The 13,049-nt window shown below is 42.7% G+C and overlaps 1 protein-coding gene across 1 annotated transcript in view; it reads left to right on the forward strand.

Moving 5' to 3' along the window:
- The first annotated feature begins 363 nt into the window (after positions 1 to 363).
- Positions 364 to 13,049, forward strand: part of NIPAL2 (NIPA like domain containing 2) — a 51,502-nt gene continuing 38,816 nt past the window's right edge. Inside the window, exon 1 of the mRNA XM_074897630.1 lies at positions 364 to 703. Within this exon, the coding sequence (XP_074753731.1) occupies positions 599 to 703 (105 nt within the window). The 5' untranslated portion in view covers positions 364 to 598. The remainder of the gene's footprint in view (positions 704 to 13,049) is intronic.

Genomic DNA, 13,049 nt, shown 5'->3' on the forward strand with positions numbered 1-13,049 from the left:
TGTACTAGAAAGACTATAAAGAGTGGTGGGTTTGTTTACGCTTTGTCATTGTGCATCCATCCATGCAGCGTCGTGGGTCCATCGGTGCGGAGCGGAAACCCCCCCTGCTCCCCGGCGTACCGAACCTCTTTTTTGTTTTGCTTGTTCTCATTTCAATAAATTCCTAAAACTTATTTTCTGGTTCTGCCTCTGCATTTATAACACCCTGCAAAGTAGCGGTGAGGAATTAATAACTGACCATTAGATTTAGGCACTGATTTGAAGGAGTTAATTTCCCAGGCTGCCTTTTCAGAGCAGGGTGGGGCATTGGGGAAGTCAGAGAGAAAAAAAAAGCGCTACCTGAATGTCCTGGGAAGGAGCAGCAAAACCTTCTGTCAAGCTCCCCTTTCTCTTCTATGCTACAATTACTCCCCAGCTGACGGTGTCCCGGTGCCCTCGGCTGCACACGCCTGTGTGCAGTGACCCACACCAACAGCCTTTTCCCCACCTGGGAGCGAGTGCCGCACCCCTATCCTGCTCGCTTCTCCTCAGAGCCACCCAGCCCCACTGCTGTGACAGCGCATGGCATGGCCAGTGGCCGGGGCATGAGGGCAGGGACATGGGCATCCTCCCCGTTTCGGAGTGGGCATCCTGGAACACATCCTTTGCGGGGCCGGGCACTGGGAGCGGGCCCCTCTCCGGCCCCTGGTACAGCACACACAAGGTAAGTGCCCGCCGTGCAGCACCATGCTGGGGCCCAGGATCACGTGGGCTTGGGGGGAGCAGGGTAATCATTTCAGGCTCCCCCCACTGTCCTCCTAAGGGCCCCCTTCCAGTGCCTGTTTGCTGCTGACACCTGCTCCCTCTTCATCTCGTTGTTCAGCCCACGCTGCCCTGGCTTCCCGCTCCAAGTAGTCCTTTCTGAGTTGGAACCGGGCAGAGAGCTGTGCTCTTCTGTGTTGTTCTGTGCTAGAGCATCACTGGTTTTTGTCATCGGTGTTTCTGTTGCTGTCAGTTCTGACAGTGTATTTGGGCAACTGCAAAAGAGAGGCTTGAAGCAGCCCCTGAGAGCTAGCAAGTCAAAGCATCTGCTAACAATAAAAATGAATTGGAGGTTGATTAAACCCTTTACCTTTTCCCTGCTTTTTGCTTCACAAACAAGGAGGCATGGGAGGATACTCAACATTCTTGTTTTTCACTGCATAAGAGGCAAACCATTTTTTTACGATGCAAAGTATTGGTATCAATTGTGCATAAAATGCCTTGCAACTAACTGCTTTCCTTTCTCTGTGAGCAGCCTAGTAGCAGGTTATAGCCCAGGGAAGGTCCCAAAAACTTTCCCTTCTGGATTCTGTATTTGCTACTGGGTAGATATCCAGATGGCTGTAGTCATTTCTCAGTCCCATATTCTCAGAGGGAAGGAAACCTGTGAATTCCTGTCCTCGGGTTCCTGAAGCAACAGGACACCTGTTGATGGCCCGTGGCAGTGCTTCCCAGGACCAGAACTGGGATCAATTATGGGAGACAAGAGTGTGGAACCAAGGGTACTGTGGGTTTGGGAGTTAGGGTCCCGGGGCTGGGAATGTTTGCAGAGCTGCTGGAGGAAGGCAGCGATGGGAAACTCCCTTGGCACGGGGACACCCACCTCCACGTCACAGTGGTGTTATCAGTTTGCTTGCAAAACATCCCAGCCCTGCTCCGGTATTCCTTGGGGTGGTTGTGTGAGGATTGCTGTGTTTTAAGCCTGGTAGTTTTCTGAGAAGACCTGAATCATTTTTAAGTGTTGCTTAGGTATCTGCAGGTGAGATTGATTTTTCTGTGCTTCCATTTACTTGAGTTGAGGCTTTGGAGCAGGTAGTGGGAAACTATGGGTCATGTGTTGCTACCAACCTTCATTTTCCCAAAAGTTAAATTCTTCTGTGCACCCCCATTTTCACATTTTAGATTTTTGGAAATATCAGAAACCAATTCCTCCCTCCATTCCTGGCTACTCTGGCTGTGATTCAGTGGATCATCCCAGTTTCAGAGGCTCTTTCCCTTCCCCTTTTCCTGAGGCCTTTTCATCCTCTTGATTTGGTTTGAAGAGGAGCTCTTCATTTTCTGCCTCTACAAAGAGACCATAACTTCACCAGCTCTCATCTGCCTAGAAACATCCTAGGAAAGCTGAGGTGAATTGCTTTTCAGGGAGTATTTTTCAGTCCCTTTGGAACCATCAGGAGGTGAAAGAGCAAGATCCCTTTTCAAGAGCCCCTAGACATGAGGGGCTCAGCACGGCTGCTGGTCACAGCTACCTAGTGCCATGTCAGCATCAGAGACATCCACATGGGATCAGCAGATCTGACACATGTGTTAGGGAAATCCATGGCACTAGAGTAAGCTTTAAACAATGTCTGTAAATGTGCAGCTCCCAGGAAGAAGTTAAAGTGGCTGTGTAGTATAATGCCTCCTTGTGCTGGCATTACATTTCTTTGGTTTCTTTTTTAAATTGGGGTTGTTCTGCCAGGTCCTTGATCAGGCTAACTGGTGCTAGCTGTCATCATGAGGGTAGAAGGGGGAATACATGGTCATGGGGAAAAAAAAAAAGGGTGGAGGTAGGACTTCTCATGTGCATCAGGTGGAGTTAGCTTGGTTGATGCTGCTTGAGGAACTGCATCTCTGAGATCAGCAACACAGGATCCCATGGTCCCATAGACTTCCCTGTCTCGGTGCTGTGTTGTATGTCATGGGACACGGGCATGTTTAATGATGCAGTGAATCTGATTAAATATGTACTTATTTCCTGAAGTATTTCCTGACAAACTAATATTATTGTAATATTTTTGGGTCTGCTGAGGTAATGAATGTAAGAAGCCACTACATGTGGACTTTGCTTAACAGAAAGTGTATGTGATTGCCTCAGTTTAATCCTTTTTTATTTCCCTCAGCTCTTCTCAAACGTTGTTTATTTATTTCCAATATTGTTTTTGGACAAAAACATTTTGTAAGATTAGTTGAGATTATTATCTGCAATACTGATCTTGGTTTAACTTTGTATCAGAGAAGTAAAAAACAGCTGGTTAAGAATAGTCAAGGAAAGCTCACATGTAACACTTCTTCCCTAACTCATGGCTGTTGTGTGTAGTCACTGAGTGTACCTGTTCAAGTACAGAAGCTGAGCTGGAGATGGAAATTCATTTCACCTCTGCTTCTTTTTCCTCTTTTGCTTGTCTCTTAATAAACTCAAGAGTTATTACTGGCTGCCCAGACACTCACCTCAGGAGATTGTTTTATTTCATGGGTTGTGGTAATAAATCATTTTGGCTCTATATTTGAGGTTTAAAATGTTGACAGCTCTTTCAGATGGATCTGTGGCCTCTTGTCCCGTGACAATATATCACAGCCTGTCACAGGCCATACGGGCAGGTGGTGAGTATGTGCAGCCAGGAAACCTGATCCTTTGAGTGGTCTAATTAGCAGGCAGTGGTGGCTGCTATCAGGTGCAATGAGAAATCTCACAGATTAAACACATTGTTGTGAGGTCTTTCTATGCTGCCTTCCATCATATACATGAAATCTCGATTTCATGTGAAGTGCCACAATTGAGTTTTTTAGCTCATTCTGCTCAAGGAGAAAGTCCTAAGTGCAACTCACCCCACCTTGCTAAGGGCTTGATGTTTGACATTGAGCCCCAGCAAGGTGAGGGCATGGTTTGATCCCTGTGTCTTCCAGTGGCAGCACAGTCCCTGCTGGTACTTCTGTCACCGTAGGGACTGCTGCCCTTGTGCTGCGAGGGACCCAATGCAGGAAGGCGGGGAGCTGCCACCCCATGGAGAGGAAGGTTATTTCTCCATTTTCCTTAGCTAAGGAAGCTCCCCAGAAATAGCGAGGGCCTCTTCAGCTGGCACTGCCACCAAAGAAAAGAGTTATCATGGCACAACCTACAAACATTTGCCAGGATATTTTAAGCACTTAAACAATGAAATTTCCAACCATGGTTTTCAATAAGGGAAAGCTCTAGAGCAAGCCCATGGTGATTGCACACATGGGTTTCAACCAGGGAAGCTTTCCTCTGCAAAAAGCAATCACCAGATATTATCAGGCTGTTAAAGGTGAAAGCAAACCCTCCTGGGTTTTTTCCAGTTCTGGTGTTTGTAGGGGGGGTTTAATGCCATTTTCTCATTCTCTGTAAAGTACTTTATGCTGCAGTCTGCTCCCTGATGGACTGCAGATGTTAACTGTTTCAATTTAATCAGTATACCATTCCCTGAGCCTGGGGACAGTAGAGACAAGCATGTCCTCACGCAGGTCCCTGCTGTTGTACTCATCTGTAACGACTATGGTGAAAAGTGTTTCCCCCTTTCCCTCCAGCTCCTTATTCTAAAACTGTTCATTGAAAGCAGATAAGGATATTTTTCTATATCTGTCAGATTTCAGAGTTCACACAGTTTCAGTTTCCTTTATCTTATGGGGGAATATGTATGGGAGAAAATACATAGTTTTCTTAGGTGGGAAATGTGTGTTATTTTCAGCCCTTATAAATCAAAAGGTGGGAAGAGGCCTTTGTTCAGTCTTTCAAATACACCTTTTTTGAATCAGTCATAGGGAATCCAAAAGTCAAATTACAATGAAACAGTATTGCAAACAGTTGCTGCCAGCACTGATGCATGCTCTTCTGGTGGTGTTCTGTTGTCAGGAATCCAGACGCATGTCCATGGCTTAGTCCCCATTTAAATAGGTTCTGCTAGAAAAGGATGTGTGGCTTTGGATCATAAATGCAAGACTGCCAGCTGGGCAAGCTTTGCACCCAAGCTTTCAGGCTCTGCCAGAGCTGTAGGTCTCATCTGCTGGAGGTTATGCTCTGATTAGCTTCAGTGTGAGTGAGAAGCTGACATAAGCAAGCAAAATAGAGCGCTGGTTAGAAAGGATCACCCATATTTTTTTTACAACCTCATAAATCCATTCTGCCTTGCCAAATATCAACTGTCCCTGCAGATGTAAAGATCACAATGTGTCTGGTGTGAAATAAGCACACAGCTTATATAAACTGCTGCCTCTAAATTAAAGAAAGATCAGCTGCTGCATGGGAACTTATTCATTACTGAACGGTAAGGGATATAAGTACAGGAGAGCCTTCCTCACTCCTTGTGTGTCGCCTTGCACAGTACCATAAGCATGTTTGTGTCATTGTGACTTTCACATTCCTTAGGGAAATGTAGCTTTCTTCCTTCAGTCACTGCAAGCAGAGTGGGAGTAAGCCATGCAGCTGTTTATCCCTCTGAATATAAAGAAGGCAGGGGATGGTGCCGCAGGTCTGGAACAGATGCCCTGGATGGGAAAGTAACCCAAAGACTGGAGGTAGCATGCAGCTTTCTGAGCCAGCCTGAGAAGTGACCTGCTTATCTAGTTTTCATCAGGGATTACTCTGGGTCCCAGAATAGTTTGATAGTGTTATTGGCAGGCCTCTATAACCCTGCTTGGGTTTCTTCTATCAAGGATAGAAGGAGTCCAGTACCTGTGGCAATTCCCCCTCAAAGCCCAGCATGGTGCTGGGAAGCAGATACAGCAAACCAGCTCAGCTCCATGTTTTGAGCTTGGGGCATGCAAACCCAAAGCAAATGCTATTGATGGGAGAGCTCATCCTCCATCTGTTCTGGACACTTTCATCTCTTCAGCATTGCTAGCAGAGCTGCTTGAATGAGTGCTTCCTAGCCTGACAGCCAACAGAAGCTGGTGAGCAAAGCCCTTTTATTTAGGCTGATGACTCACAGTTCACTTTGACTGAAGCAATCTTGGTGGCTTCTCCTGGACACCTCAGCCAGGACCTTGGAAACAACTGGCCTCACAGGGCTGGGGCTATGCTGAGTACTGACTACAGCTCTGCTGAGCGCATGTTCCCTGGTTCTCACTGAGCTATTTTTCCCAAATCTCAGACTGTTTTCAATGCTTCCCCTCCCAAGAGCTGCTATGTAAAATGAGTTTTCAGTTTTTTTGAGGACATTAAAAAAAGTGCATTTAATTTTTTTTTTAATGGTTAGGGTGACAATGAGTTAAACAGGAGCTTTGTAATTACGATAATATGTTTTAAGAGGTTTGAGAAAATTTGGAAATTTCTAGGCAATAAGGAACATTACAATTCTTGTGATTCGTCAGAAAGTAGGGTGCAGAAGACAAATGCAAGGAAACTTAAGTCTCAAGTTATACGTATCCTACCTAGTGCAGAAATGAGTTTCGCTTTGGACTGCTTCAGAATGATATTTTACAGAAAGATTGGGGGCATAATGCAGACTCTGATATCCAGCTTAGCCACTGACTACAGGGCTTAAAACATAGGCACTGCTCTTCAACATGGTGATCCAGAGCAACAGAATCGTATGTAGTCTGGAGCCAGCAAAGAAGGGTGAGTGGGTGAGTGCTTCTCTTCCCCTAGTCAGCACTGACTAGGAAAGACCAGGCACGGGGTGAGTCTGAATCCCTGCCCTGCTTTAGAGGTGTCACTGCAGTGCTTTGCTCTCCCTGCTCCCAACTACCAGACTATTGTAATAGTGGAATTTAAATTAAATTGGCCGTGGCTGCTGTGTTGATTTTGGTGTCTCACAGCCTTGCCTGGGAGTTGCAGGGTGATGTAGGGTGAAGGTCTGGCTGCTGAGGCAAACACCTGCCTGCTCCTGAGATTTCATGAGGTTGCTGTGTGTATTTAGGATATCGCTGCCACCCAAAGAGGTGGTGTTGCTTACATCCTGAATCTGTCTTCGGCTGCTTCATTTGCCCCAGTGCTCATTTGACTCCTTGATAAGGCAGTTTGTCTGGCTAAATCAACAGGAAAATGCTTACTGATACAATTTTTTAAATAGAAGTTGCCCTTCTCATAAAATCTTACTTGTGACACTGTGGCCCCTTACAATTTTGTGACCCAAAGAAGACTTTATTGCTCTTTGAAGCTGAAGTATGATCTTTCTCTTCCTATGTTCTTGAAGTCTACTGGATCTGATTAACTCCTGTTTGAAGGAATCAAAAGAATACAGATGAGAGTAGAAATTTGACCAAACTCAAAACCCAAGGCTTTAAAAAGATGAGCAAACAGCAGATTGTGCACTTCAGTCATAAGGGAGGTGAGGACCTTTGGCTAACCTAGTAACTGGAGGCTGTGATTATTCCATTTGGAGTTTTGGTGACACATATAAACTGTTATGCTCATGTTTGTAATGTCACCAAGGCTTGCCCCAGAAGAATGACATTTGTTAACGTGAACAGTTGTGAGATACACTTTCCATTCTGTGAGTAATCTGGACTTTGAAACATACTGCCAGCAGCTTCAAAAGACAGCCAGTTGGTATGCGAATCAATGCCAGGCTCAGAGCAGACATCTTAAGAAACGTGGCAGTGATGTTTGCAGAGTGTGCTCGAAAGTAAATAGTCAGGTATCAAACTAAACAGATGTGTACTGCTTAAATTGAGGTTATAGCAGTATAACTCCATTCTCCTCCATGATGTCCGTGTTTGATTTACATCTTCTAGGCTACAAGCTTTGGCCTTGTTTGCTGATATGAACTGTTTTGTCCGTACTGGGGAAATGAAGATAGATTATGGAACTGTGATAGAGAGAAATCATGGGATTGTTGAAGTTTAATTCTGGATGAGGCACTCAGGGACTCTGGCTACATTCCCCTTCGTATCCTGCTATGTTCTGCAGAAACAACCCTGTGATGCAGAGGCCTATAGTGAATGCGAGGTCTGGACCATGATGAGAGAAGAAAGATTTGGAGGAAACCCCTCCACATGTGGAAGCAATGACTCACAGCAAAGTAAATGCTGACTCCTTGGACGTGGCTTCTTCATGCTGGCTGAGGTGAAGTACATATCCTCTTGTGGACAAGCCCACCTCTTGCTGACATTTAATCCCCTAGAACTAAATCAGCTTCATGGGAGCTAAAAATCTCCACTGAGTCTTATCTGACATGTTTGATGTCATCCTGCTCAAAACAAAGTAATTTTGCCAGCTGATATGGATTCTACTTGAAGCCTTTTTCTTCAACAGCCAAGGATGTCTACCATGGAAAGATGTTCCTGTGAAAAACAACTAAAATATGGTGTTTATGTACATAACAGAGTTGTACCTAGATAGTTAACTCCCGATTAAAATCTAGTTTAACTTTTGGGTGCTCCAGCTTGGGAGTAAATAGATCATGACTCCATTTACTTTGCTTTATGACTTTAACCTACTATTTCTTAATGTTTATCTCCCATTTTTGTGGGGGTTTTGTTGGGATTTGGGATTTTTTTCTGCTTTGGAATTGTCACAAGGTTCTTACATTTATTGACTTCTAATGACATTAATCTCTTTCCTTTCTTTCTCTCTCTTTCAGTGACAATCTTTTGGTCCTTGCAGTGACTATAGCACCATGAACATTATCATTCAGTGTCTGTGTTATGCATCAATGACTCAGTCATCATGCCAGGGTGACAGTGAGCAAAGCTTGTAGTATTTGCAGAAGCTTCAGTCAAAAAAGTAGTCACAGCTTTAATCTGATCAAGACTCTAGTTCCATCTCTTAACTATTGCACTAGTTTTGGCGAGAGTTAATTTTTTTCGTAGTAACTTGTATGGTGTTATGTTTTGGATTTGTGATGAAAAAAGTGTTGATAACACGGTGATGTTTTAATTATTGTTGAGCAGTGCTCACACAGCACTTCTTTGTTTCTCACCCCACCCCACCAGTGAGTAGGCCGGGGTTGCACAAGAAGTTGGGAGGGGACACAGCTGGACAGCTGACGCCAGCTGACCAAAGGGATATCCCAGACCATACGATGTTGTGCTCAGTGATAAAACCTGGGGGAGGAAGGAAGAGGGACTTTTGGAGTTCTTTTATCTTCTCAAGTAACAGTTACATGGGATGGAGCCTTGCTTTCCTTGAGATGGCTTAACTGCCGATGGGAAGTAGTGAATGAATTCCTGATTTTGCTTTGCACACACAGATGTTGCTTTACCTATTAAACTGCCTTTATATCAACTCATGAGTTTTTGTGCTTTTACCCTCCCAGTTCTCTTCTCCATCTTGCTGAGGAGGAGTGAGCGAGTGGCTGTATGGGGCTAAGCTGCTGACCAGAGTTAATCTACAACTATAGATCAGAGGCTCCCATGACAAACTAAAGAGCAATGCACAGTTTACAAAAGCATGGAGATGATAGCATCTGACTCATGAAAAGGATGCTCAGTTCTCCTTCATTTTTTTAATTCTTGAAAGGCAGAACTTCTCTTCATGGCCCCATCTCTACAATAATCCCTGTCAAGAAGAAACTTTCTAACCATTATATCCTACTAACACTAAAATACCAGAAAAAAAGACAGCAAGTTCTATAAAGAAGAATCCACAGAAGGATTCAAGAGAACAAAAGGAGAATCCACATAAAGTACAGTTGCTGAAAGATTGATACTACTCAAAACTGGGAAATAAGTTCTCCACCTTGTTATCTCTTTAAGTGCAACAGAGAACATAAAAAGGTGATAAAGGTACCTACAAGGGATCATCCAGCTAAACTGTCTTCTCTTTTCTGCAGCAGAAGGCAACTCTGTAGTAGATGTTTTGGATTCTTGTGAACTGGACACCTACTCCTTATGTCCACACCCACCATGAACTACAAAATGGTAACCAATACTTTAAATCAGGTTACAGTTTGTAGTAAAATGTCAAAATGCACATCTGCAATGTGTCACAGGGAGATAGTTGGGAAAACATGAGCCTGTTGCCTGTATCTCAGGCCCCTGCAAGAAATTTGCATATAATTTCTTTGAAGATTTTATTCGTTATCTCCAGATTTGTATCTTTGGTCTGGTTTTGACCAGAAGTATCTGCAAATTAAAAGCATCCAGTTGTGTGTTTCTGTGTGTATGCACCCATATACATACATGTGAATATTTTAGAGAGTGCAAGACCTCTTGTTTTTAAATCATCACTGATAATCTAGCAGTTGTTTATATTTAAATGAATAATGCTGCTAACCAGAAGGTTCTGCCTTCTGGAGTTCGGTCATTTTTTTTGTATTAGGAACTATCTGTAAATGATTAACACTTTGTGGAAATGAAACATGGAGAGCCAAATGTGTGAGGTGCAGGAAGGAAAGCAAAAAACTGATGAACGGCACCCCTCCTCTACAAGAACAGCAGACTGGAAGGGCCTTTGGGCTGCTCATTCCCCCTGCCATAACATCAAGTAATTATTTTAACAGATGGATCAAACTTCATTCTAAATTCAGTCAGATCTTTTCTTTTTCCCCTACCCTGTTGTCACTCCTGTTAGAAGCTGCTCTGAAATGCCTCTGGCTTGGAAGTGTCCTCATTTCCAGCCTACATTTACCCCCGGCTCACACGTGTAACACTGAGGTTCAACAACTGAGCATGTTCACCCAGGTTGTGATGTGGAGAAGCATTTTCTGTGCACATCAAAGGAGGGGTTAGTTATAGCTAACAGAGGATTAATTGAGACAGGATGGGAGACAAGCCTGCCTTTGTTGGAAAGTGATGCTGGAAAGGTGCATGCTGGAAGGGGCATGTCATTCCTCTCATGAACTCGTCTCAGCGGGTAAAGGGAGATTTTTATATAAAAGTTCTTTTTAGGATTTGGTAAATAATGTATTAATCTGGCTACATTTCTGTCAGAGTTTTGTGTATCTGATTTAAGTGGAATCAGAAATAGCTCATTTTTACTCCAGCAAGACTTGTACTACAATAACAAGAGGGAATGAGCTGGCTATGCTTGGCTTGGAGGCACGTTTGCGTGTACATGCAGAGTGAGCCATCTCTCCAACAGCACTCTGTGCCTTGTCTTGCAACCTGATGATACACTTAACAGCACTATTTACTTAGTTGTTCAGATAGCTCCCTTTTAAGCTTGCCTGTCTTTCTGAGCACCAGCAGAGCTAGCTCCATCTTGCAAGGCATGAACTGGTACACTCCAGCTCCCCGTGAGTCTTGTGTCTCCTCTTTGGCTCTCGATTTAGGGGTCCAGGGAGCCACTTGATGCAGAGTCGGGAGCAGCAAAGCTTCCCAATGTGGGCCAGGCTGTAGATTCTGGGAATTAATATACCTACTCTTTGAGTGGTCTGGCTTGAACCTTACCACGTACACCAGGAATTAGGCAGGGTCAAACAGGAATATCCAGAAAGCCTGCTCCTAGGCATCCATAGAGGAATATCCCTGAGTCAGCTGGCTGTTTTGTGGGAGAAGCTGGTCAGGCAATGATGGCTTGCCTCCTTGTTTCTACTGAGGGACATAGAAATTTGCAAAAGTTCGTAAGCCTATTCTTGCTTTTCCTGGTATTTAATTTCTATAGTTGCCATGGAGATGTTATATGATGGTCCTTGAGAAAATCTTTCTATTAAGATTTTATCAAATATCATTGAAATTTTAGAGACTCTGTTATACAGTCATTGGAGTGGTTTTAATTTGCATCCTAACAGGCAGTATTGAAAGCATGAAATGGTCTTTGATTACGCAGCAAATTATCCTGGTCTATTCAACTAAGGAACAGTGTAGAAATCCATTCTGCCCCTTCCCCATTCTCCTATTTATTTCTAATTTTGAGATTTGTTTCCTGAGACTAAGAAATTGAAATTTAGGAGTTGAGAGCTTTGGTTGTAACTCTTCGAAAAGGAAAAAAAAATTACTACTTATAATGCTTGTTAACATTGTAGTGAATGGATATGTGTGTATATAACCTTAGTGAGCCTATCAGAAGTTACATTAGTATATTTCACAATTCATATTCTTTGTCTCAGTTTGTTATCCATTATGGACATTAATTAATCAGACTGATGAATATAAGTAAGATCTCATGAAAATGATTAAAGCACGAAGTTAAATAAAAGGGTTCCACTTCTGTAGTTTCTTTACCCTCTCAAGTTTCCACACCTTTTCATAATTTACCAGGCTCTCCTTCCAGCCTTTGCAGTTTATTTATATTCTGGAAAAAGATATATTTTAACTTTGTGAGGTAATGAAAGGCAAAACCTAGTAAAGGCAAGGATGAGATAGGAACTTTATCTACTGTGGTCTGGAATCCAGCCTGGTGACCTGTGTAAAACCTACAAACTGTCTTGTCTTCACTCAAGTTTATCCTGACTTAGTTACCAAGTCTCCTCTCTACTTCTGTTCCTAACAAAGATGTTTCCAAACATTTTAATTCTCTCCTTCTTGTATATTGAACAATGTCTTTTTTTCTTTTATGTCATAATGAATAAATCAAATGTATTTTCATTACATGTTCCAACACTGGTAATTGCCCTTTTACTCTCACTTCAGCTGTCCTTCAGTACTTCACATGGGCCTGAACCCATATATGAGTATATGAATTGCAGTATGAAAACCATTGAAACAAGGACCTTGTTTTCTTTATACATCTGTAAAGCACTGAGTACAGCCAAAGCTCTGTGAATAATAATAGCTAAATGATAAGCCTCTCCTAATTCCACATGGTAGCTCTTTGAAAAAATATGTTTTTTGTTAAGGACCCTGAATTCCCCTTTGCTTCAGAGTTAACTCAGAATTGCAAGTTTAGAAGGCATTTTTCTCCCTTTTTTAAAATAAGATCCATTGAGATCTGACAAAATCCTTGTTACTGGAAACAGTGTATAGTTTTTGATGCAGTATATGTCATTACATTTGTTGGAACACCTTTGGATCACAAATAAATACAGAAATAAAGAAAAATAGAAGGAATAGTTTAACTAGCCTTGATGAGTGAGCCAACAACATACATTTGAAGTGGGGTTTTTCTGCCCATCAGTTCAATTTATAGGCATAGCAAGTTTCTATAAATAATGGCCATGTACCTTTTAGTCAATGCAAATTAAGTTAATCTTTCTAAGTTTTCATTTCACAGGCTTGGCAACTGCAGTTTAATATACATTAGGAAAACATACATACAATATGGATAAATTGCATCTCACTGTATAACTGAGTCTCCAATGTAGATTTTAGTCTGCAAGGGATAAATTTATTAGAATTAATGCCAAAGATTTAGATTTCAGCCTGGCTTTAATTTGCCATAAACCCCTTATTTTCTTTGACAATAAAAAGAGATCTTGCATGTAAAATAC

Source organism: Athene noctua, chromosome 2 (assembly GCF_965140245.1).
Source record: "Athene noctua chromosome 2, bAthNoc1.hap1.1, whole genome shotgun sequence".
NCBI classification, from domain to species: domain Eukaryota; kingdom Metazoa; phylum Chordata; class Aves; order Strigiformes; family Strigidae; genus Athene; species Athene noctua.